This window comes from Choloepus didactylus, chromosome 14, assembly GCF_015220235.1.
Source record: "Choloepus didactylus isolate mChoDid1 chromosome 14, mChoDid1.pri, whole genome shotgun sequence".
In the NCBI taxonomy this organism is placed as follows: Eukaryota; Metazoa; Chordata; class Mammalia; order Pilosa; family Megalonychidae; genus Choloepus; species Choloepus didactylus.
Window position 1 is genome coordinate 100,023,000 of NC_051320.1, and position 26,455 is coordinate 100,049,454.

At 43.0% G+C, this 26,455-nt stretch overlaps 1 protein-coding gene across 1 annotated transcript in view; it reads left to right on the forward strand.

Moving 5' to 3' along the window:
* Window positions 1–25,990, forward strand: part of C14H8orf33 (chromosome 14 C8orf33 homolog) — a 54,079-nt gene extending 28,089 nt beyond the window's left edge. The window contains exons 3-8 of the mRNA XM_037802641.1: window positions 19,949–20,068; window positions 20,263–20,434; window positions 20,520–20,792; window positions 20,961–21,045; window positions 21,197–21,343; window positions 21,889–25,990. Of these exons, the coding sequence (XP_037658569.1) occupies window positions 19,949–20,068; window positions 20,263–20,434; window positions 20,520–20,792; window positions 20,961–21,045; window positions 21,197–21,343; window positions 21,889–22,028 (937 nt within the window). The 3' untranslated portion in view covers window positions 22,029–25,990. The remainder of the gene's footprint in view (window positions 1–19,948; window positions 20,069–20,262; window positions 20,435–20,519; window positions 20,793–20,960; window positions 21,046–21,196; window positions 21,344–21,888) is intronic.
* The last annotated feature ends 465 nt before the right edge of the window (window positions 25,991–26,455 follow it).

Here is a 26,455-nt window from a genome sequence, read left to right on the forward strand (position 1 = left end):
AAGCACATTCTCTGACCATAATGGAATGCAAATAGAAGTCAATAATTTTTTATTTATAACTCCACTATTTACTTCCTACAGGATATAAAATATGTAAACTCTAATGACAAATCAGTGGCTTTGGACTCTATGTATAATAGGTAATTTCTGACAAGAACTACATAAAGGTGGTGGAATGGAGGAGTATAGGAACATAGTTTTTGTGTCCTTTTGAAGTTAAGTCGGTATCAAAGACAAGATTGTTATAGATTTAAGAGGTTAAATTTAAGCCCCACAGTAAACACAAAGAAATTATCATAGAATATGACCATAGAGGTGAAAAGTAGAGTATGGGTTATGAGAAGTGGGGGAAGGGACAATGGGGAATGAGGGTAGGGTTGCTGTTTGGGGTGAAGGAAATTTCTAGTAATGGATGGTGGGAAGGTGATAGCATTACAATTCTAAATGTGATTAATCTCACTAATGGAATGCTAGGGAGGGTTAGAATGGGAAGATTTAAGCTGTATATATGTTTCCACAATTGAGAAAAAAAGAAAAAAGAAAAAGACAGTCTAAATAGGCAATGATAATTAAATGCCAGGGATGATCCTGGATGGGATCTGAGGATGGAGGAGAGGAGGCTCAAAGGGACACATTTGGGACATAAGGGGAAAAAAAGTAAATATAGAATGTAAGCTTTGTATCAATGTTGAATTTCTTGAACTTCTTAGCTGCACTTAATGGGATTGCATAAAAGAATGTTCTTCTTCATGGGAAATGTGTATATGAATTATATTGTATGTTCAAGGGTGTGTGCAGCCTGCTCTCGTATTTTCAGAAGACAGAGCAATAGATGATGGATGATAGATAGGGAGGGAGGAAGGGAGGGATGGAAAGAAAGAAATGGTGTGACAGGATGTTAAAGTTGATAGATCAGGGTCTCAGGGGAGAGGGGACGGGGTATGCTGGAGTTCTGTGTATGGGTTTTGTATTGTTTTTGCAACTGTTCCTGTAACTTTGAATTTATTTCAAAATAAAATTTAAAAATAAATAAATAAATAAATAAATAAATAAATAAATAAATAAATAAATATCTGTGTCAGTGTTTTCAGATCTTCTGGGTATATACTGAGAAGTGGAATTGCCAGATCATAGGGTAATTCAATGTCTAGTTTTCTGAGAAACTGCCAAACTGTCTTCCACAGTGGCTGTACCATTATAAATTCCCACCAGTAAAAAATAAGAGTTCCAGTTTCTCCACATCCTCTCCACCATTTATGGTTTCCTATTGTTTAATGGCAGCCATTCTTATTGGTGTGAGATGGTATCTCATTGTGGTTTTGATTTGTATTTCACTAATAACTAGTGAAGATGAACATTTTTCATGCATTTTTTAGCCATTTTTATTTCCTATTCAGAAAAAAATGCCTTTTCATATCTTTTTCCCATTTAATAATTGGGCTGCTTGTACTACTGTTATGGAGTTGAAGGGTTTCTTTATATATGCAGGATATCAGTCTCTTGTCAGATATATGGTTTCCACATATTTTCTCCCATTGAGTTGGCCGTCTCTTCCTTTTTTGACAAAGTCTTTTGAGGCACGGAAGCTTTTGATTTTGAAGATTACCCATTTATCTATTTTTTTTTCTTTTTGTTGCTTGTGCTTTGTGTGTAAGATCTAAGAAGCTGCCTCATATTATTGGGTCCTGAAGATGTTTCCCTATATTATCTTTTAAGAGTTTTATTGTGCTGTTTCTTATATTGACATTTTTTGATGCACTTTAAGCCCTCTTTCATTCTTTTGGTTATAGAAATCCAGTTCTCCTAGCCCCATTTGTTGAAGAGACTGTTCTGTCCCAGCTCAGTGGATTTGGAGGCCTTATAAAAAATCAGTTGACCATAAATCTGAGATATTTTCCAAACTCTTAATTGATCAGTATGTCTATCTTTGTGCCAATGCCATGCTGTTTTGACTACTGTGACTTTATAGTAAGCTTTAAAGGTGGAAGTTGTTAGAAAGAGTGCTGTACCTGGAAGAAAACAAAGGCTTACCCAATTGTGGATGAGAAAAGAAATTTATTTTCCTTCTGAAAGAGCAGGCACATGACCAAAAAGAAATTAAATGGTCAGTGCACCAAACAAAAGAAAGCAGCACAATTTATTTCTTAAGCTTAATATGCAGGTCCCTCCCCTGTTTCCCCATTGGCTGGGTATTCCAGAGGTTACAGTTTATCCTGAGAGAGCTGATTAGCCCACCTTTGATTACACCTCATGTTCTTTCACATTTCAGTGACCTTGGTTATTACTGGCATTAACTCTAGGCTGATGTCAGAGGCCCTTTCTTTCCCTCTAATTGCAGAATCAGTTTGTGCTAGTTGTGTTTAGCTTCTGTTTCCCCTATTCCACATCACCTTTATGTGAAAGCTAAACTTAACCCTTTTCTTACAGTTTTCCCCCATCTTTCTTTTAAACTTCTTTTAGTTTTCACATTCTAGTTTTTCAAATTTGTTAAGAACTTTTTCACATTCTTTATCATAGGGGTCTTCCTCTTTGAGGGGGTATAGGTTGTTCTGCTTACATTGCATGGGCAATTGTTTGGTCAGGGTGGTTTTAATGAGTTTTTGAGCCAACCCTTGGGCACATGGGATGATGCAGCATCCAACTGTTGTAAGTACTCCAGCTGAAATGGTAAGGGAAGTTAAGATGGATAATGAGACTCCTTTCCATTTTCCAAACCAGTTTTCCAACCATCCTGTGAGTGGGTTGTTAATGCCAGAATTTCCCACTAATTCCTTAGATAAGGCTGTTAAACCCTGTAGAGCCTGGTGATAGTTTCATTTGGTGCCATGTTATTGGGTATAAATGTGCAGCAGCTCTCCCCAATTATAACACAGATGCCTCCTTTTTTTAGTTAGTATTATGTCTAGGGCTATTTTATTTTCCCATGTTATTTGGCTAGTTGCCTCTAACTGTCCTGCTATTCCCTTAACTGCATCTCTGGTGTAATTAATAATTCTTTGCTAATTATAATATATATAATTAATTTAATCCACATTTTTGTTAATAGCGACCCACCAGAATAAAAATGATTTAAACCCTGCAGCTACTTGATTTTTGGCCTTAAATTCATTTGGGTTTCCCCAGAGAACTTCTATATTATTTAAGTAAATTCATTCATCAAAGGAGACAGGTAAAATTCTTTTCTTTCTCTCCTGCTGTGTTTGCATTGTCTTTTTCTTTTTAAATGCCAGGATGAATGAGATAGCCAATTGAACCAGAGCACAGGTCCCTCCCCACTTTTCAGGTAAGATTGGCTGGAGGAGGCCCTTTCCACACTACCACCAGAGCACTGCGTGGGGTGCGGTTAAGCTGAAGAAATTGCCAGCACTATCCTTGCTTATCTTTCACACTCAGGTACACAAGGCCATGGTTTCAAGATCCTGGAGCCCTTCTTCCCATCTAGAGGGACAGGCAGAGTGATTTCCTGGACCAAGACAAGAAGCTGGTGCAGCCTTGACATTTCCCTTCTGGACTGGAGGGAATAGCGAGGACAACATGCTACAATTTTCACGAGGAGCAGCATTTTGAAAGAGGAGTACTGCACACTTAAACTCCTTTCCATGCCTTTTCATACCTAATGGAAAGGGCACGATCTGTGCAGAGGGTCGGCCTGTTGCACAAGCATAACAGTCACTTTTGTTTAGACTCTAGACAGTATCTTTGCCCCATTCTACCCAGGCATTTGTATCTCCAAAATCTGTCTCCATTTCTATGGTCTGCTCTAAGTCTTCTGCCTTGAGTATTCTAATGACTTTGGGATCATTCTGAACTAGGGAGCTGGTCTCCAGCCAAGTTTTCCCTGGTGTCACTGACAAACTAACTGGAGAAGATTTTTTGGGGAATGTATTTGTTGGGGAGGAGAGGATCTGTATACAGAACATTCCCAGAGGGTCCTCACCAGTGACATCTGCTCCCATTCTATATACTCTGTTAATTAGACTGCCTGCTTTCTTCGACAGTTAATACTGCTGGGTTTCACTGAAGGTTTATGCAGTCCAGTGAGGCACTACCTTTGTAAAAAGTTTTCATTTTATTTTATTTATTTTATTTTATTTTATTATTTTATTTTATTTCAGTAAGCTTCAGTTTCCCTATGCCTCTGCAGTCCACCCTTTATACTGGGTGGTCCACCATACATTTTTTTTTCTGGGGCAAAAGAAAATGATGTTATACTTTTTTTTATTTCTACTCGTGTACAAAGGTACTTATTTTCACTGCTTAGCTCCCACTGATATTTTAAATTCCAGCAGGGTATTAGCTGGCAAGCATTATACTGCACAGTTTGGGACTCTAGGCCCTCAATTACTGTTGTTACTAACTTGTTTTTGGCAAGGTTTATTGTTGGAAACACCATAATTAATATAATTATTTTCCTTTTTAGGCTGAGCCTGAAACCCCTCATCTGTTAGCTTTTGGTAGGATTAGTAAAATACAGGGTTTGACCCATCCCTTCTCCTTTTCCTGACATACCCTCCCAGTTATTGTCTTTCTAGAGTTATCCTCAAGAGATCTGAGGTTGAAGTTATTTTCCAGGATTTGGGCTGAGTTGCTGGGTGCTTATCCTCCAGTTCAGGTACTGGTCCCTTCACACGGGTGTAATGACTCCAGCCTTTTTTTGCTGTATGGGCTGCTGTTTCAGTTATCAGCAAGATTTCATAGGGTCCTTCCCAGGCCAGTTGAAGTTTGGACTCCTTTCCTGACTTGATTAGGACCCACCTGCCAGGTTGGTGCTGATGGATGGCAAATTTGAGAGATGGGGTCTGGGACAGCAATCCACAAAGCCTGAGGGATGATAAAGTAGAAGACAAAGACAGCATATAATTTTTAAGGAAGAGGTCTTTCAAATTTAGGGAAGGGAGTTCTCTAGTCCTCCTGGGAAAAGGCAAACCAAAAAGCATTTCTCAAGGGGAAATTCCCAGTTCTTTTCTAGGGGCAGTCCTAAACCTTAATAAGGCTATAGGTAAGCACTTGATCCAGGGTAACTCTGTCTCCAAGACTAATTTAGAAAGTTTTTTTTTTTTTTTTTAAGTTTGATTCATTTTTTTTCCCACCCTCACTGACAACAGTGGATGCCAGGGTGTGTGGAAATCCCATGCAATATTTAAGCTTTGCATAACATTTTGCAATACATGGCAGGTGAAGTGGCTACCATTATCTGAGTTTATATTCTTCACTAACCCATAGTGGGGAATTATTTGTTCCAGGATGATTTTAGAAGTTCCTTATGCTGTAGCTAAGGCTATAGGATAGACCTCCACCCATCCTGTCAGATGGCTACAAAAACCAGAATATACTTTAGCCAACCCACTGGGGGCAATTTAGTGCAATCAACCTGAATACTCTGAAATAGTTTGAGGCCTGGTCCTTTCCCCCCATATACTTGTTTCCTTAGGACTTTCTTATTAACCATTTGGCAAATTATGCATTATTCACATATTTGTTTAACTACAGTATAAAGGCCCACACATTAAAATGCTTAAGAACCAGATTACACATGGCCTATACTCCCCAATGACTCCCTTGGTGTAAAACTGCTAAGATCTCCCTCATTATTTGTTTATTTAACATTTGTTTGCCATTTGGGAGGAGCCATTTCACTTGATTATTTAAGGTTGCTCCTAACTGCTCCAGCTCTTTCATTTTTTTTTTTTCCTGAGAATGTAGGGACCCCAAACTTTTGGGGAATGTAGGGTATTAGAACTATTAACTTTAAAAGGGGACAGAGGGAGAACTCCTTAGTCTTTTCATCTGCTAATCTATTGTCTTTTGCCTTTTGCCTCAAAAGTATGACATTTCTGGTGTCCATTTACGTGCATCACTGATATTTTTCTAGGTAAGAGAAGATTAGCTAACACTTGTTTTACCAGTTCCTCATGGACCAAAATTTTTTTCTTCCATTAGGACTGCCCCACACTTTGGGATTTGGGAATTAGCCAGCTATTTCCCTGCCACCTGAGATGAGGGGCACTAATGACTAATGCCCCTTTAAAGGTTAACCTCCCACTTTTTTGTTGTTGTTGTTGTTGAAAAACAATGGGGTTTTATTTTTTTTTTTAATTCAGTTTTATTGAGATATATTCACATATCATACAGTCATCCATGGTGTACAATCAACCGTTCACAGTACCATCTTACAGTTGTGCATTCATCATCCCAATCTATTATTTTTTTTAATCTTCATTTTATTGAGATATATTCACATACCACACAGTCATACAAAACAAATCGTACTTTCGATTGTTTACAGTACCATTACATAGTGGTACATTCATCACCCAAATCAATCCCTGACACCTTCATTAGCACACACACAAAAATAACAAGAATAATAATTAGAGTGAAAAAGAGCAATTGAAGTAAAAAAGAACACTGGGTACCTTTGTCTGTTTGTTTCCTTCCCCAATTTTTCTACTCATCCATCCATAAACTAGACAAAGTGGAGTGTGGTCCTTATGGCTTTCCCAATCCCATTGTCACCCCTCATAAGCTACATTTTTATACAACTGTCTTCGAGATTCATGAGTTCTGGGTTGTAGTTTGATAGTTTCAGGTATCCACCACCAGCTACCCCAATTCTTTAGAACCTAAAAAGGGTTGTCTAAAGTGTGCATAAGAGTGCCCACCAGAGTGACCTCTCGGCTCCTTTTGGAATCTCTCTGCCACTGAAGCTTATTTCATTTCCTTTCACATCCCCCTTTTGGTCAAGAAGATGTTCTCTGTCCCACGATGCCAGGTCTACATTCCTCCCTGGGAGTCATATTCCACGTTGCCAGGGAGATTCACTCCCCTGGGTGTCTGATCCCACATAGGGGGGAGGGCAGTGACTTCACCTTTCAAGTTGGCTTAGCTAGAGAGAGAGGGCCACATCTGAGCAACAAAGAGGCATTCGGGAGGAGGCTCTTAGGCACAACCATGGGGAGGCCTAGCCTCTCCTTTGCAGCAACCGTCTTCCCAAGGATAAAACCTGTGGTAGAGGGCTCAACCCATCAAACCACCAGTCCCCTATGTCTGTGGTCATGTTAGCAACCATAGAGGTGGGGTAGGCAAATACCCCTGCATTCTCCACAGGCTCCTCAAGGGGGCACTACATCTTTTTTTTTTCCCTTGTTTTTCTTTTTTCTTTCTTTTTTTTTTTTTTAACTTTCCCTTCTTTTTTAAATCAACTGTATGAAAAAAAAGTTAAAAAGAAAACAAACATACAATAAAAGAACATTTCAAAGAGACCATAACAAGGGAGTAAGAAAAAGACAACTAACCTAAGATAACTGCTTAACTTCCAACATGTTCCTACTTTACCCCAAGAAAGTTACATAATATAGCAACATTTCTGTGAACTTGTTCCTACTATATCCATCAGAAATTAACAGACCATAGTCATTCCTGGGCATCCCCAGAACGTTAAATAGCTTATCTGTTCTTCTTGGATTATTGTTCCCCCTTCCTTAATTGCTCTCTATTGCTAGTTCCCCTACAGTCTACATTATAAACCATTTGTTTTACATTTTTCAAAGTTCACATTAGTGGTAGCATATAATATTTCTCTTTTTGTGCCTGGCTTATTTCGCTCAGCATTATGTCTTCAAGGTTCATCCATGTTGTCATATGTTTCACGAGATCGTTCCTTCTTACTGCCGCGTAGTATTCCATCGTGTGTATATACCACATTTTATTTATCCACTCAGCTGTTGAAGGACATTTGGGTTGTTTCCATCTCTTGGCAATTGTGAATAATGCTGCTATGAACATTGGCGTGCAGATATCTGTTCGTGTCACTGCTTTCCGATCTTCCGGGTATCTACCGAGAAGTGCAATCGCTGGATCGAATGGTAACTCTATATCTAGTTTTCTAAGGAACTGCCAGACTGACTTCCAGAGTGGCTGAACCATTATACAGTCCCACCAACAATGAATAAGAGTTCCAATTTCTCCACATCCCCTCCAGCATTTGTAGTTTCCTGTTTGTTTAATGGCAGCCACTCTAACCGGTGTTAGATGGTATCTCATTGTGGTCTTAATTTGCATCTCTCTAATAGCTAGTGAAGCTGAACATTTTTTCATGTGTTTCTTGGCCATTTGTATTTCCTCTTCAGAGAACTGTCTCTTCATATCTTTTGCCCATTTTATAATTGGGCTGTCTGTACTATTGTCATTGAGTTGTAGGATTTCTTTATATATGCAAGATATCAGTCTTTTGTCAGATACATGGTTTCCAAAATTTTTTTCCCATTGAGTTGGCTGCCTCTTTACCTTTTTGAGAAATTCCTTTGAAGTGCAGAAACTTTTAAGCTTGAGGAGTTTCCATTTATCTATTTTCTCTTTTGTTGCTTGTGCTTTGGGTGTAAAGTCTAGGAAGTGGCCGCCTAATACAAGGTCTTGAAGATGTTTTCCTACATTATCTTCTAGGAGTTTTATGGTACTTTCTTTTATATTGAGATCTTTGGTCCATTTTGAGTTAATTTTTGTGTAGGGGGTGAGGTAGGGGTCCTCTTTCATTCTTTTGGGTATGGATATCCAACTCTCCCAGCCCCATTTGTTGAAAAGACCATTATGACTCAGTTCAGTGACTTTGGGGGCCTTATCAAAGATCAGTCGGCCATAGATCTGAGGGTGTATCTCTGAATTCTCAATTCGATTCCATTGATCTATATGTCTATCTTTGTGCCAGTACCATGCTGTTTTGGCAACTGTGGCTTTATAATAAGCTTCAAAGTCAGGGAGTGTAAGTCCTCCCACTTCGTTTTTCTTTTTTAGAGTGTCTTTAGCAATTCGAGGCATCTTCCCTTTCCAAATAAATTTGATAACTAGCTTTTCCAAGTCTGCAAAGTAGGTTGTTGGCATTTTGATTGGGATTGCATTGAATCTGTAGATGAGTTTGGGTAGAATTGACATCTTAATGACATTTAGCCTTCCTATCCATGAACATGGAATATTTTTCCATCTTTTAAGGTCCCCTTCTATTTCTTTTAGTAGAGTTATGTAGTTTTCTTTGTATAGGTCTTTTACATCTTTGGTTAAGTTTATTCCTAGGTACTTGATTTTTTTAGTTGCTATTGAAATGGTATCTTTTTCTTGAGTGTCTCTTCAGTTTGTTCATTTCTAGCATATAGAAACATTACTGACTTATGTGCATTAACCTTGTATCCCACTACTTTGCTAAATTTGTTTATTAGCTCTAGTAGCTGTATCATTGATTTCTCAGGGTTTTCTAGATATAAGATCATATCATGTGCAAACAATGACAGTTTTACTTCTTCTTTTCCAATTTGGATGCCTTTTATTTCTTTGTCTTGCCGGATTGCCCTGGCTAGCACTTCCAGCACAATGTTGAATAACAGTGGTGACAGTGGGCATCCTTGTCTTGTTCCTGATCTTAGAGGGAAGGCTTTCAGTCTCTCACCATTGAGTACTATGCTGGCTGTGGGTTTTTCATATATGCTCTTTATCATGTTGAGGAAGTTTCCTTCAATTCCTACCTTTTGAAGTGTTTTTATCAAAAACGGATGTTGGATTTTGTCAAATGCTTTTTCAGCATCTATTGAGATGATCAATTGATTTTTCCCTTTTGACTTGTTAATGTGTTGTAATACATTGATTGTTTTTCTTATGTTGAACCATCCGTGCATGCCTGGAATGAACCCCACTTGGTCATGGTGTATGATTTTTTTAATGTGTCTTTGGATTCGATTTGCAAGTATTTTGTTGAGGATTTTTGCATCTATATTCATTAGGGAGATTGGCCGGTAGTTTTCCTTTTTTGTAGCATCTTTGCCTGGTTTTGGTATTAGATTGATGTTAGCTTCATAGAATGAGTTAGGTAGTGTTACATTTTCTTCAATGTTTTGAAAGAGTTTGAGTAAGATTGGTGTCAGTTCTTTCTGGAAAGTTTGGTAGAATTCCCCTGTGAAGCCATCTGGCCCTGGGCATTTATTTGTGGGAAGATTTTTGATGACTGATTGGATCTCTTTGCTTGTGATGGGTTGGTTGAGGTGTTCTATTTCTTCTCTGGTCGGTCTAGGTTGTTCATATGTTTCCAGGAAATTCTCCATTTCCTCTACATTATCCAGTTTGTTGCCATGCAGTTGTTCATAGTATCCTCTTATAATTTTTTAAATTTCTTCAGGATCTGCAGTTATGTCACCTTTTTCATTCATTATTTTGTTTATATGGGTCTTCTCTCTTTTTGATTTTGTCAGTCTAGCTAGGGGCTTGTCAATCTTGTTGATCTTCTCAAAGAACCAACTTTTGGTGATATTTATCCTCTCTATTGTTTTTTTTTTTTTGTTCTCTATGTCATTTATTTCTGCTTTAATCCTTGTTATTTCTTTTCTTGTACTTGGTTTAGGATTGGTTTGCTGTTCATTTTCTAGCTTCTTCAGTTGATCCATTAGTTCTTTGATTTTGGCTCTTTCTTCCTTTTTAATATATGCGTTTAGTGCTATAAATTTCCCCCTGAGCACTGCTTTTGCTGCATCCCATAGGTTTTGGTATGTTGTGTTCTCATTTTCATTCATGTGTATATATTCAGCAATTTCTCTTGCTATTTCTTCTTTAACCCACTGATTGTTTAGGAGTGTGTTGTTTAACCTCCAGGTATTTGTGAATTTTCTAAGTCTCTGATGGTTATTGACTTCTAATTGTATTCCATTGTGGTCAGAGAACGTTCTTTGAATAATTTCAATCTTTTTAAATTTATTGAGGCTTGTTTTATGTCCCAGCATATGATCTATTCTGGAGAAAGTTCCCTGAGCACTAGAAAAGTATGTGTATCCTGGTGATTTGGGATGTAATGTCCTGTATATGTCTGTTAAATCTAATTCATTTATCAGATTGTTTAGGTTTTCAATTTCCTTATTGGTCTTCTGTCTGGTTGATCTATCTATAGGAGAGAGTGATGTGTTGAAGTCTCCCACAATTATTGTGGAAACATCAATTGCTTCCTTTAGTTTTGCCAGTGTTTCTCTCATGTATTTTGTGGCACCTTGATTGGGTGCATAGACATTTACGATTGTTATTTCTTCTTGCTGAATTGCCCCTTTTATTAGTATGTAGTGGCCTTCTTTGTCTCTCAAAACATCCTTGCATTTGAAGTCTATTTTATCTGAGATTAATATTGCTACATCTGCTTTCTTTTGGCTGTAGCTTGCATGAAATATTTTTTTCCATCCTTTCACTTTCAGTTTCTTTGTGTCCCTGTGTCTAAGATGAGTCTCTTGTATGCAACATATTGATGGTTCATTTTTTTTGATCCATTCTGCGAATCTATATCTTTTAATTGGGGAGTTTAATCCATTTACATTCAACGTTATAACCGTGAAGGCATTTCTTGAATCGGCCATCTTATCCTTTGGTTTATGTTTGCCATATTTTTCCCTCTCTATATTAATATCCTTTATTGTACCCATACCGAGTCTCTTTAGTACTGAACCTTTCTCCAAGTCTCTCTGTCCTGTCTTTGTTTCTCTGTCTGTAGGGCTCCCTTTAGTATCTCCAGTAGGGCAGGTCTCTTGTTAGCAAATTCTCTCAGCATTTGTTTGTCTGTGAAAAATTTAAGCTCTCCCTCAAATTTGAAGGAGAGCTTTGCTGGATAAAGTATTCTTGGCTGGAAATTTTTCTCACTCAGAATTTTAAATATATCGTGCCACTGCCTTCTCGCCTCCATGGTGGCTGCTGAGTAGTCACTACTTAGTCTTATGCTGTTTCCTTTGTATTTGGTGAATTGTTTTTCTCTTGCTGCTTTCAGAACTTGCTCCTTCTCTTCTGTGTTTGACAGTGTGATCAGTATATGTCTCGGAGTGGGTTTATTTGGATTTATTCTATTTGGAGTTCGCTGAGCATTTATGATTTGTGTATTTATGTTGTTTTGAAGATTTGGGAAGTTTTCCCCAACAATTTCTTTGAATACTCTTCCTAGACCTTTACCCTTTTCTTCCCCTTCTGGGACACCAATGAGTCTTATATTTGGACGTTTCATATTATCTATCATATCCCTGAGGTCCATTTCGATTTTTTCAATTTTTTCCCCATTCTTTCTTTTATGCTGTCATTTTCCATTCTGTCATCTTCGAGGTCACTGATTCGTTGTTCAACTTCCTCTAGTCTTGTACAATGAGTGTCCAGAGTCTTTTTAATTTGGTCAACAGTTTCTTTAATTTCCATAAGATCATCCATTTTTTTATTTAGTCTTGCAATGTCTTCTTTATGCTCTTCTAGAGTCTTCTTGATTTCCTTTATATCCCGTACTATGGTCTCATTGTTCATCTTTAGTTCTTTGAGTAGCTGCTCTAGGTGCTGTGTCTCTTCTGGTATTTTGATTTGGGTGCTTGGGCTTGGGTTATCCATATCGTCTGGTTTTTTCATATGCTTTATAATTTTCTGTTGTTTTTGGCCTCGTGGCATTTGCTGAACTTGATAGGGTTCTTTTTGGGTTTGTAGACCTATTGAAGTCCTTATCTCTAATTTATCAGATCTACAGCTTTGTGGAGTACACTTTCTTTAACTAATCAGCAGCTGGCGTCCACGAGCCACCTGTTCTCCACAAGCCAGTTCTCCCCTGCTTAGCCTTTTTGGTGAGTGGGGGAGTGAGTCTTGTGGGGCCCAATTGGTGTACCAAGCTTGCGTGTGTAGTTGGTGTTGCCTGCCCTGTATGTGGGGTGTGTTTCTGGGCAGTCGGGGAGGGGGGGTGGCCCTAACAATCTAATCTCCCTGGTGATCCTAGAGTTTTAAAGCTGCTACAATAGTCTAATCCTTCAGTTCAGTCCTGCCACAGTTTGTCTCTGCCACTGACCCACAAGTCCTTGGTATTGGTGTATGGCTCCTGAGACTTGCAAGTGGGCCCCTCTTCCAGGCTGTGCACCCCGGGTCCTCTGTTGAGGGATGACTGTGCTATGTCACAGCTGAGTGCCGTCCCCCCAGGGCAGTTCTGGGCTGCTGGGCTGTGTAGGGAGGCTCCCAGTCTGCTCAAATGATGGCTGAGTGGGGCTTTGTTAATTCACACTGCTCCACCTTCCCAACTCTGGGACAATCAGCTGAGGTTGCAGGGAAGGCTAATGTCCACGCCCAGTTTTGTGGTGTGTGCCTATTATTTGAAGCACTTCCGTCACACTGGGTTGTCTGGGGCAGTTCTGGGCTATGGGGTTGGCGATGGGCAGGAGTGTTTCCTGTCCACCAGGATGGTGGCTTTGAGCAGACACCCCCCTTTTCTTGGGAAGTTGTGGTGTTTAGTGAATTTTCTCAGCCACTGGATTATTGCCTTTTGTCTCAGAGCTCTCTTAGTTCTGCTCTTGACTTGACGTGCCCAAATTGAAAGTCTTTGAAGCTTTCTGTATTGGGCTTCTTAGAGTAATTGTTTTAGAGAAAGAAAAAAGGATTAAAAAAAAAAAAAAAAAAAAAGGGCCCTCCTCAGAGATCTAATGGGTTATTGAAATGCTAAGAGACAAAGCAACCAGGGCCATTAAGGAAAGGTCCACAGGGCAGAGAGATCAGTTTTTCTTCGGGATTTGCATATGCACCTCAAGGCCTGAGCTCCACCCTTCCCCTTTCTGTGTTCACCAGAACTCCAAAAATCCTCTGCTTTTATTTTGGAGTTTTTCGTGTTGTTGTTTTTTTTCTATGCCTGTCTCCTCTCTGCTGGGCTGGCTGCTCTCAGATTCTCTGGTGTCTGGTCTCAGGCTATCTATGGTTGGAGTTTGGATCAGTAGAATGAGTTTCCAATACGGGCTGCCACTGCAGTTCTCCCTTCTCCTTCCAGGAGCTGACAGCCCCTCCTCCCACGGGACTGAGCCTGGCAGGGAGGGGCGCGGGTCCCCTGGCCACAAAAACTTACAGATTTCACTGATCTCAGCAGTTCGACATTTTCATGAGTGTTGTATGAAGTATGCCCAAAGACAGATTGCTCTGTGGTGTCCAGTCCACACAGTTCCTGGCTTTCTACCTATTTTCCTGGAGGAGTAACTAAAACATACAGTTCACCAGTCTGCCATCTTGCCCGTTTACTCTTAATTGAGTGGAAGGTTGTTTGAAAGAAGCCCAAATCCATTGAATCAGACCTAATCAGGCTCAGGCCTTTTCTAACGGAGATCATGGGTTTGAGGTGTAAAGAGACAAACCTGTGACACCATCTTTGGAGAGGGTATTTGGTTCAGCTTCTGTGATGGCCCAGACTTCCAGTAGCCATACCAGTGGAGCAAGTGCCTCCCCATTCATGTATGATAGGGTTTCTTAGGTACAGAACTAGCGTGCTATTTGGCATTAGACAATACATCTGCATTCACTGTACCTTAATTTTTCCAGATGTGATGAAGGTACAATCCACCCCATCAGGGCCTTAGAAATTCTGACATGAGACTTGAAAGCATAGTTAAAAGTTTTTTGCTTTGTAATTGTTGCTTCTAGCACCCTCAGTTGCAGCACTGGCCCGGGGACCACTTCATCTTGTGGGAGTTGTGGGGGGAGTGGGGAGTTGTAATCATATCATCATTCCCCATTCCTTCTCCCCAAGATTCTCCCAGAAAAGTTAAGAAACCTGGTGGGGACCCTTCCTTGGTCCTCCTCATGTATTGTGAACACACACTTTTGAAGGCATATAAGCCATTTCTTTGTGCCTTTATCTCCCCCCATTTTACACAGGTGTTTCAATTGCTCACCCAACTATCTATGAAACCACTGCTCTGAGAATGATATGCAACATGGTGGGTCCATTTGATGTAACATCTCTTTTCCCATGTGTTCTAGTTTGCTAATGCTGCTGGAATGCAAAACACCAGAAATGGATTGGCTTTTATGAAAAGGGGTTTATTTGGTTACACAGTTACAGTCTTAAGGCCATAAATTGTCCAAGGTAATGCATCAACAATTGGGTACCTTCACTGGAGGATGGCCAATGGCATCCGGAAAACCTGTTAGCTGGGAAGGCACGTGGCCGGCATCTGCTCCAAGTTCTGGTTTCAAAATGGCTTTCTCCGAGGACACTCCTCTCTAGGCTTCAGCTCCTCAAAAAATGTCACTCTCAGTTGCTCTTGTGGTGTTTGTCCTCTTTTAGCTTCTCTGGAGCAAAAGTCTGCTTTCAAAAGCCGTCTCCAAAACGTCTTCGTAAGCTGAAGCTCCTCTCTCAGTTCCAGTGTGTTCTTCAAAGTGTCCCTCTTGGCTGTAGCTCATCTTCAAAATGTCACTCTCAGCTGCACTGAGTTCTTTCTGTTTGTCAGCTCATTTATATGGCTCCAGTGATTTAATTTAGACCCATGAAAACCTGCCAAGTTGGCCTAGCTTGAAAGAGAAGGCCACATCTAAGCCATAAAGAGGTACTCAGGGGGAGACTCTTAGGCAAAATAGCCTCTCCTCTGCAGTAACAAACTTCATAAGTGCCAGCCCCGAGATAGATGGCTCGGCATAACAAACCGTCAGTCTTCAGTGGTCGTGAGAACATCAGCAGGTGGGGAAGTCCAACACTTCTACATTTTCTCCTAGCTCCTCAGGGGGCCCCTGCCTATATATTTTTATTCTCTGCCCTAATTAATCTGGGATGTATCACTGTTTCACAGTAACCCAGACAAACCTACCAGATCTCACTTCCTATTCAAAGTTCCATGCATTATGGTTATTTGAATAAACTGACTATACAAGTTAAATTATTTAGTGTACTACAGAAAACATAGATCCTGCACCAAACAAACATCTCTTCCCTTGGTCTCACATGGAAGTTGAAGTTTTAAAACACAGCCAATATCGTCCTTGTGCCAGTTTGAATGTATTGTGTCCCCCAAATGCCATTATCTTTGATGTAGTCTTGTGGGGCAGACGTTTTGGTGCTGATTAGATTTGCTTGGAATGTGCCCCACCCAGCTGTGGGTGATGATGCTGATGAGATATTCCCATGGAGGCATGACCCCGCCCATTCAGGGTGGGCCTTGATCAGTGGAGCCATATAAATGAGCTGACTCAAAGAGAAGCAAATCAGTGCAGCTGTGAGTGACGTTCTGAAGAGGAGCAAGCTTGCTAGAGAGGAACGTCCTGGGAGAAAGCCATTTTGAAATCAGAACTTTGGAGCAGATACCAGCCATGTGCCTTCCCAGCTAACAGAGGTTTTCTGGACACCACTGGCCATCCTCCAGTGAAGGTACCCGATTGCTGATGTGTTACCTTGGACACTTTATGGCCTTAAGACTGTAACGGTGTAGCCAAATAAATGCCCTTTTTGTAAAAGCCAGTCCGTCTCTGGTGTTTTGCATTCCGCAGCATTAGCAAACTGGAACAGTCCTTTACCCTATGGCCTGAGTTGTCCTAGTCCTAACCAGATCTGCGTCATTAACATATCTAATTGAAATTTGGGCTGTTTCTCAGCTTTTTTAACAGCTGCTGTATGTGCTAATACTGACATTCATACCTGTTGAGCTCTCGCTCTGAGTTTCAGGTGTCACATAGATACCCAAAGTTCCAGAGACCAACCAGGTCATACACGAAGGGATCAGCATCTCAGAATTTGGAGACAGCCATTACAATTCAGGAATAGATGTGATTGCTTTAAGAGCTTACAACCCAGGGACCACTGCAATAAGCATTCCCCTTGTGATGTTTGCGTTCGTGTGTCAACTTGGCCAGGTGATGGTACCCAGCTGTCTGGTCAAGCAAGCACCGGCCTAACCATTGCTGTGAGGATGTTTGTGGCTTGTTAATAAACCAACAGGCTGGTTTATGAAATCATCAGTCAATTGGCTGCAACTGTGACTGATGACTCAATGAAGGGCGTGTCTTCCACAAGGAGAGAATGCAGTTGGCTGGATTTAATCCAATCAATCAGTTGAAGACTTTTAAGTGAGACAGATTGAGAACCTCCACTTCTTCTTCAGCTGACCAGTGAAGCGTTTCCTGACCAGTGAAGTGTTCATCGAAGTTGCCAGTTTGTTTCCTGAGGAGTTCGTTGAACATCTTCATTGGAGCTGCCAGTTTGCTGACTGCCCTACAGAATTTGGACTCGTGCATACCCACAGTTGCGTGAGTCACTTTTATAAATCTTGTATTCATAGATATCTCTCACTGATTCTGTTTCCCTAGAGAACCCTAACTCATACACCCCTGATAAGCTGTGCTCTAAGATTAAATTCTATGGTTACACATTGTAGTTAGTCCATATTTGTGAGGCATTACAATGTTTACCTTTTCATTTCTGGCATACTGCACTCAAAATGTTGTCTACAGGATCCATTCACCTCATTGCATGTCTCAGTTTCACTCCTTCTCACAGATGCTCAGTACTCCATTGTATGCATATGCCACAGTTCACCATTCTGTTCATTAGGCCACCTCCACCCATTGCAAATCATGAATACTGCCTCCGTGAACACCAGTGTGCAAATGTCCATTCATATCCCTGCTCTCAGATCTTCCATGTATATGCCCCATAGTGGGGTTGCAGGACCTTATGGCCCCCACATACTTAGCTTCTTGTGGAATCAACACCCTTTCCTCCAGATAGGCTACTCCATTCTAACTCCTCATCAACAGTAAATAGGTACATCCCTCCCTCCATGTTTTATCCAGCACTTTTATCCCTATTTATATTTTTCTTACAATTTTATAGAGAAATACTAACATATCATATAATCGTCCACAGTGTACAATCAGTTGTTCATGGTATTATCATATAGTTGTGCATTTATCACCACAACCAGCACCTGAACAGATTAAAATGAAAAAAAATTTTTTAAGACTAATAAAAAAGATAATAAAAAGAAAAATAAAATATCATATAATACAATTGTGCCAGTTTGAATGTATTATGTTCCCCAGAAAAAGCCATATTCTTTGATGCAATCTTGTGGGGCAGACATAATAGTGGGAATTAAGTTGGAACGTTTGGATTAGGTTGTTTGCATGGAGATGCACCCCACCCAACTGTAGATGATAACTGATGGGATATTTCCAGGGAGGTGTGGCTCCACCCATTCAGGGTGGGCCTTGATCAGTGGAGCCATATAAATGAGCTGACTCAAAGAGAAGCAACTCAGTGCAGCTGTGAGTGACGTTCTGAAGAGGAGCAAGCTTGCTAGAGAGGAACGTCCTGGGAGAAAGCCATTTTGAAACCAGAACTTTGGAGCAGACACCAGCCATGTGCCTTCCCAGCTAACAGAGGTTTTCCGGACGCCATTGGCCATCCTCCAGTGAAGGTACCCGATTACTGATGTGTTACCTTGGACACTTTATGGCCTTAAGACTGTAACTGTGTAGCCAAATAAACCTCCTTTTCATAAAAGCCAATCCATCTCTGGTGTTTTGTATTCTGCAGCATTAGCAAACTAGAACAACAATATAAAAGTAAGGTAAGACAACAACACCCTACCAAGAATCCCATCTCTCTCCCCCATATCTCCCTCTCATACACATTTAACTTTGGTATATTGCCTGTGTTGCATTGAATGGAAGCATATTACAATGTTTATTGTTAACCTTAGACTCCAGTTTGCTTTGATTATATTTTTTCCCCAATGCCATCCATTTTTCAACACTTTGCATGGTTGACATTCATTTGTTCTCCCACATGTAAACATTTTTTTTATATTTGTACATTTAGTCACACTCATTGACCATGCTAGTTTTTTCTAAGTTATACAGTCCCAGTCTTTATTGTCTATCTTTACCTCTGGTGTATACATTCCTCTATCCCACCTCTTTCAGCTTTACTCACAGACATCTTTGTTAGTGTCCTTACAATATTGTGCTCCCATGACACAGTATTATGCTATTTCTGGATTTATACAATCAATCTTGTTGAATATTCTGTAGTCTTTGAGCATCAAATGCCCAATCTCTACCTTCTTTCTAACTCATGGTAGCTTGTGTTATCAGCTTTTAACTCTCAAAGTTTGCTCATTAATGTTACTTCATATTAATGAGACCATACAGTATTTGTCCTTTTCTTTCTTGCTAACTTCGCTCAACATACCATCCTTAAGGTTCATCCATGTTACTATATGTTCCGGTGACTTTGTTTTGTCTTACAGCTGTGTAATATTTCATCATGTGTATGTACCACAGTTTGTTTATCCACTCATCCGTTGATGGACATTTGGGCTGTTTCCATCTCTTGGCGATCGTGAATAATGCTGCTATAAACATCGGTTTACAAATGTCCATTTGTGTCTTAACTTTCAGTTCCTCTCAGTATGTACCTAGAAATGTAATAGCTGTGTCATATGGCAAATCTATACTTAGCTTCCTGAGGAACCTCCACACTGTCTTCAGAGTGGTTGCACCGTTCTACATTCCCACCAACAATGAATAAGTGTGCCTCTTTCTCCACATCCTCTCCAGCACTTGTAATTTTCTGTTTTTTAGATAATGGCCATTCTGGTAGGTGTGAGATGATATCTCATTGCGGTTTTGATTTGCATTTCCCTAATAGCCAGTGAAGTTGAGCATTTATTCATGTTTTTGGTCCATTTGTATTTTCTCTTCAGAAAGGTGTCTGTCCATGTCTTTTGCCCACTTTTTAATTGTGTTTTTTGTCTTTCTGTTGTTGAGTTGCAGGATGTCTGGACAGAGAACGCTTTCTGGAAGAAGTGATGCTGAGCCAAGTCATGGGGGGGTAATTCAAACACGGTCAAATGAGGCAGGCAAAAAATCTCACTCGCCACTACAGCCTCTAATCCCTCAGCACTAAAACACATAACTAACCCCGATATTTTAAAAACATGTCCAAAAAGGTTTTGATATTCCTCCCTTCAAAATGTGGAACAACCTCAGGAGAGATCCTGGGCCAGCTACGCTCATGCGCTTCCAGGCCCTCAGAAACTGTTTGAGAATAGGTTCGTTGTTTTTGAACTGCTAACTTTCAGGGTAACTTGTTGCACAGCAATAGGTAACTAAAACCCTGACTCTGTGATGGCCACACTCTCTCCTCCGAGGCCTCCCAAACCAGGCAGCTCGTGGGCGGCGGGGCTCCGGCCTCCTGCCGCACGTCGGCTTGCTCGGATCCCGCGGCGCGCACACCTGCCTCCCCTCCACACCGCTGTTGGCTCGCACCTGCCCCTCTCCTCAGGTGCCTTATGCCCCAGCTACCCCACCTTTCTAGACTTCTGAAGGCCACCATTGTCTACTCTCCTCCCGTCCTCCTAGGGCTCCAACCTGCCTCATTGCTTCCAGAAATACCTCTCATGTCCTTGACCTCTTTAGACAAGGTTTCTCATCCTAACATCCTAGGAAATAGCACTCTTTACCCTATTTCCCTGACAGGAATAACGGCCTCTTGTTTCAAACTCCTCTACTGACGCCGCACCCCCGAAACCCCGCCCGGCCGCGCCCGGCCCTGCGGAACCCTGGGTCGCGGCCGCGTTTCCGGGGGAGGGAAGTAGGCGTCGGACCCCGCGTCTCACGGCGGCTCCGGCGGCGGAAGCGGCGCATGGAGGTGAGGCCCGCGGAGGGGGCGCGCGCGTGCGGCCTTCGGGGTGTCGCCGTCCCCGGTGACCGCCGTGCTGCCCCCCTTTCTCCAGGCCCCGGCCCTGGGTGCCCGCGCGCCGCCCGGTTCCCGGCCCCCCGGCCCCGTGCCCGGCGCCCCGAGTCCTTCCACGGTAACGCCCCGTCCGGCCCGTCCCTTTGATGACGCCGTCTCCCGGGTGCACCCCGTAGGCGGTGAAGGCGACGCAGCCTCGAAGAAGCAGCGGAAGAAGAAGAAACCCCGGAACGGGGCCTCTGTGGCGGGTGGCGGCGGGAAGTCCTCAGAAAAGGCCGCCCCAGCGGAGCCCCCGCTGAGTGCTGAGGCCCAGGCGAGAGCGGGCCTCGGGCGAGAAGGGTGCAGGCTCCGGTTCCCCAGGGCCTGTGGGCTGGGGTCTGAAGGGGGTGGATGCCTGGGGTGTGCCTTCGGGACGGAACCGAGGCCCGAGCCACGGGGTCCCAGTGCTCTTTCACAGCCCCCTTCTCCCGACCCCTCACAGGCGGAGCAGCTGGCTCAGGAACTGGCCTGGTGTGTGGAGCAGCTGGAGCTCGGTCTCAGGACCCAGAGGCCCAGCCCCAAACAGAGTGAGGGGCCCTTCTGTCGAGTTTGGGGGAGGCGGGCGGGAGCAGTGCTGTTGCCTGCAGATGCTGCCTGGGGATGGACTTGGTGCCTTTGTGGTGGGATGATGGGAGATGAGGAGAGAGGAGGTCACTGGACCTTTCTTTTTACCCACAGAAGAGCAGGCCACTGGGGCAATCCGGACCCTGCACAGCAAAAGAACCCCCCTGCCCCGGAAGAGGCAGCTGATGCGTTCCCTGTTCGGGGACTACAGGGCTCAGATGGAAGCAGAACGTAGGGAGGCGCTGCGTGCTCTCAGGGCCGGTAAGGGGCTGGGACCTGGTGGGTTCAAGGTGGCCTAGACCAGGAGTAGGGAGGAGGAGACTGGGCATGAAAGAAAGAAGCCCAGAGTGAAGGGCTGGTGCAGGGAAGGAGATAGGCTTAGGGAAACCCAGGAGAGCAGGGAGAGAGAAAAGTGAACCACTCAGGGTCTGGACCAGGGAGGCAGGGCAGAAAGTCCTGGGGGGTGGGGAATGAGCCGGGTCCTGCTCCTGGGATTGGGGAAGTCTCCTTACCTGTCTGTGCCTTGGCTTTATTTGCTGGCCATGAAGTTGGATGACGCAGCTCCACACCCTGGGTTCAATTACTGGGCCTTCCACTTAGTAGCTGTCACACCTTTGGCAAGTTACTTAATATTTCTGTACCTTAGTTGCTTGACTCTAAAGTTGGAAATGGTGATAATACCTACCACATAATTTTCAGAAATAAATCAATTGATTTATACAAAGTATTTTACCAGAATTATAAGCACACAATTAATGTTAGGGGTTATTATTCAGTTCTGACATTCTGTTCCCTTCTCTGTACAGCAGCCCACTCAGCACAGGTGAAGCCTGTAGATGATGCCACCAGAAAGAAGAGCCCAAGGGTCTGCAGGCCCCGCCCAATAGGGGCAGCCAAGGCCGTCCTGGACACTCCCGATGAAGAGTTTAGGTTCAATTTTTTTTAGCCCGCTCTCCCTCATCCTGGAACAAAGCCCCTCCCTAGGGTGGTGTGGGAGGTTGTCGTAGGTAGAGCCTTTCCAGGAATGCTCTGTTGGGTCGTTGTGGGTTTGGTCTTTCCTTAGCTGCTCGGTGAATCTGACGTCATGGTCACTGGGCAGAAGTAAGACCAGTGTATGGAGGCACTGACAGACAAGCACAGATCCCACTTGTAGGTTTTCTAATGAAATATTCCTCCTGCCAGAAGAGAGAGGTATTTAGAAAAGCTTCTGTAATTAAATGAAGTGTTTAGTGTGTTGTCAAAGGAATATTCTGTTTGGTCTTTATAGTTAGATTAAGTAGGCCTTGATAACAAGCATTAGTGAGGAAACTGCATAATTGTACCCTGGTGCTTACTTTTGAAAGGATGCCCTATCAAACAATTGTTTGCTTTTTGCCATTATGCCACATTGCCCTAATAAATCTCTAATTTTTATTGGAAAAAGTAAAAATAACAAGTGAAAGAGTGCTGACCATCTGTGTTAGAGACGTACGGGCAAGGTGGGTCTGGCACTGCTGGGTCTAGACTCACAGTGCTTGGAACTTTGTCTCTCAGTTCTGTTCCTGAGTGAGCATAGTCCTCAGGGGCTTTGTTATTAGGAGCAAAGAGCTTCTTGCCCCTGCTAGTTCCAGCCGAAGACCTGGATTAAGTCTCAGCAGTCCATCTCTGTGAAGGTAGGCCACCCCAGGGGCCAGTCCCTGGCCCTGCTTTTTTGAATCAGGCTTTCCAGGTGACTTAATCCTCCTCCATGGCTTTGATGACATCTTTGCTGATGTCTTCCAAACTTATATTCCAGACCAGAATGATATGTGGACCCGGCTGCCTATTCAACATCTTTTCTTGAAGGCCTCTTAGCCATTTCAAACTTGTGTTTAAAGCACCCGATTAGCCCTCAAGTCTTACCTTTTTTGTTTTTCAGTGAATGGCACTACTGCTCACCTACAAGATTAGGTTAAAAACCTATATGTCATCCTCGGTTTTTCTGTCTCCCATACCATATGCCCAATCCTTGAGCTACTTATATCTGCTTGACTTGAGCTACTTGACTTCTGCATTGGCCTCCTGGCAGTGGTCTTCCTTCCATCCACTTTTGCCTCCTGTCTGTCCACAGCAGCTGGAGTGGTCCATGTAAGTCAGATCGCATTCCTCCTGACCCAGTGGTCTTGTGGTACCTAGGATACAGCATGCAGTCTGGAGTGTGGTATGTAAGACCTTATGTAGGGCCTGAATGTGTTGGCACTTGACCACCTCTCTGTTAGCCTCACTGGCGTCCTCTCTGTGCCTGAAATCACCAGGCTGAAGTCTGCTTCAAGTGCTTCCTCCTTGCTGTTCCTTTTCTCTGGGTTGCTCTTCCTAGATGACTGGCTTCTGGAAAAGCACACAATTCCTACCAAGAAAGTAAGTCTACTCTGCCATTCACAGATAAGGCCAGTTGTGAAGTTAATAGGAAACTGTTCCTCTGGAGGTCGCTGTGCAGATGGATGTGTAACCCCTTTCTCCGCATGGCATTTTCTTTCTTTTGAGAAATCCTGTTTATTAAGATCAGGCATTCAAACCCTTGCTGTTAGAAATCATCCGTGGGAAGGAAGCATCTGCACTCACAGACGGAGTTGCCTTGGTTTACAGTATAGATGCCAGCTTCCGAAAAGGGGTTCCTGGGGCATTCGGCATCTGAACTTTGTGATTCCCATTTCACTTTCTAGACCTGGTTCTGACCTTTTTTATACTCACCCCTGCTTTTCTGTGAGCCCATCAAACATTGCTTCATTCAGATGTCACCAAAACTCTACCCTCCCCTCAAACCCTGTAGTAAACCCACCCATTTTGTGAGATGCCCCATGTTACTGGTGTGCTGTTTCCTTTGTAGGAAATGACTGGAGTGTCCCTTAGTGTCTTTTGAACTAGGCTACTCCTATTCTTTGGGGTTTTTTTGTCACCACAGAGCAACCCCCTCTTCGTTTTGACAATTTGCCTGTGTCCTCAGGCCCCTTTCTCCCTCTTCACTGCTCTGCTCTGCGGTGGGCTGACGCCTGCAAGCTTGCTGAGAGGCACTGGTAGAAGTTTAAAGAGTCTTTTTGCTTTGGTGGTGTCTCCTTCATGGTTTCGCTTCCCTCCAGGGCTTTGTTAAAATCACCTAACCCTTGGTTCTTCCAGCCTAATGGGCCAGATCAGGGCTTGGACTGGGACTGGGTTAGAGTGAGGTGCTGGTTAGAAGGTGAGGGTGAAGGGGTTTTGAGAATGAGGTTTGGGTTACAGTTGGTGTTGGGGGGAGGTTACGGTTAGGGTTGAGGTTAGGGTTTGGGACTTAGGGTTAGGGTAAGGGTTAGCCCACAGCCCTTGCTCCCCTGTTGTGATCTCTCTGTCAGTGCCTCTAATCTCAAGCATGTCCTTAACCTGGTGTTGCTCAACCAAGGGCTTCTGCTCAGTGTCGTCATCCTCAGGCCCATTTTCCTTGGGAACTTGTTCAAGATTCCCCATCTGATTTTTTTTAAGAGGTCCAGAGAGACCTGGCTTTCCAGTATGTTCTTTAAATCCTGTGACCCCAAGTTAACAAGTGAATTTTTCAACAACCTTTGATTTTCTTTTTTAAGCATTTTGAATGCATTGTATAGCAGAGATATTTCTGTTTTCTTGTTTGTTTCACAAGCTGAAAAGTTTCACCTATCCTTTTCTTTGTTACTTTTGATAAGTGTACCAACTCTAGGTCCATCTGTTTTCCATGAACCTGCCATCTTTTGCTCTCTGAACAAGAGAAGTCATATGCCACCAAGATACCATGAGGCCTTTAGTCCTAGGACAGTGGTCTTAAGGCCTTGGGCCTGCTAGCAACACACACCCAGTTACCCTGCGAATTGCTCTCAATGGCTATAGGTGCGGGTGAGGCCTCCACATTGGGCTGTAACCTGCTGATGTTTCCGAGCTCACCTGGTAAGGATCAGCAACCTCTTTCTTCATGTCCTTGCCCAACCCTTCCATTTGGAGACACATTTCAACCTGTGCCAGTGGTCTCTCTGGGAGAGAACAAGGGAGTAAAAAGCAGGGGAGCCATCTCTCCTTGCGCAGCCTCTGCTTGGCCTCAGACCCTGAACACTGGCCTTTATTCACGCCCCCAGTGACTGATGATGTGAGCATCACAGTGGGGTCCTCACAGCTGTGCCTCAGTCAAGGAAAGGCCCTGCCTCTGACTGGGGGACACCCCCAGCCCTCTTCACCGTCCCTACCTCCTCAGGGAAGCATAAGGGACTTTTCTTCCCAAGGGACACCTATAGGGACTGCCCATGCATCGTGACCTCCCGGGACTCCCAGTGCCTCATCTGAGACAGGACAAGCCCGCAGAGCGCAGCTTCCTGAGATGCTAACATGAGAAGCGAATGGAAGTTCTGTTGGGTGTGGAAGTGACTTCCAGCTTTAAATGTGAGTCTGAGTAGCCTGAATTGTTGTTTTTCAGGCAACAAACTGTACTGAAAGAATTGTGGTAGTGTTTTTAAAAGTTTATGAGCAGGGTATCTATGTGATTTAACATCCAAACAAAGACATTTTAGAGGGTGGAAAATGATGTTACTAGCAGTCATGCTAAGATAAATGGCGTAATGCAGGACTTGCCAATCAATTTCAGAATTAGGATCACTGCATAAAGCAGCATCTACCTACAGGGGTTTATAGTCTCCCAGCATCCCTGGCTCACTGTATCCACACAGGGAGGTCTTAGGCATTTTATGTCCATATTAAAGCCCCATGTCTCCTATTGTGAGGTGTCTCCTCTTCTATCCTCGTTCCCCTTCTCGGTTACATTGTCATCCAAACTCTGAAATGGTGACCTGGAGCCATGGTATGAGTGATGTGTTATAAACCTCTGAAGGCTTAATCAGAATACATCCCACCTTTATTACAGCTTTATAAAACCTATAAGTAAAATCACTCATTCCTGTCTATCAGGCCTTTTTTGCTTTTCATCAGTGTATTTCTGCAAACTTCTTTTGAACATAAGGGAGCAAAAAGTGTACCCAATCCTTGACCCTCCTCCTTCTGCCCCCGTCTCACACACAGTCCTGTTACCTACAGTTGCCCTCAGAGTCTGTGAGCTGTTTGGTGAAATTTAACAGTTGGCTTAAAGTGAGGATTTCCTGTTCTCCCAGAGAGGATGAGCTGCGACATTGGCTTCTGGTTGCCTGTTTGCGCTCCCAGCCTCAGACCACCCAGAACCAAAACTAACAAGTCCCAGGGGAATCATCCTGACACCTGAAGGCACTGGCCTTGCAACAGGTTGGCGTGAAGCCTGAAATTCAGGTTTGAAAAGACCTGGGGAGAAGACTGTAAGGGAGGCACTTTCGAGATGTTTCCTAGAGTCAGCCTCCCCTCTGCCTTTCACGGAGATACCCCTTAGCCCAGCCGCAG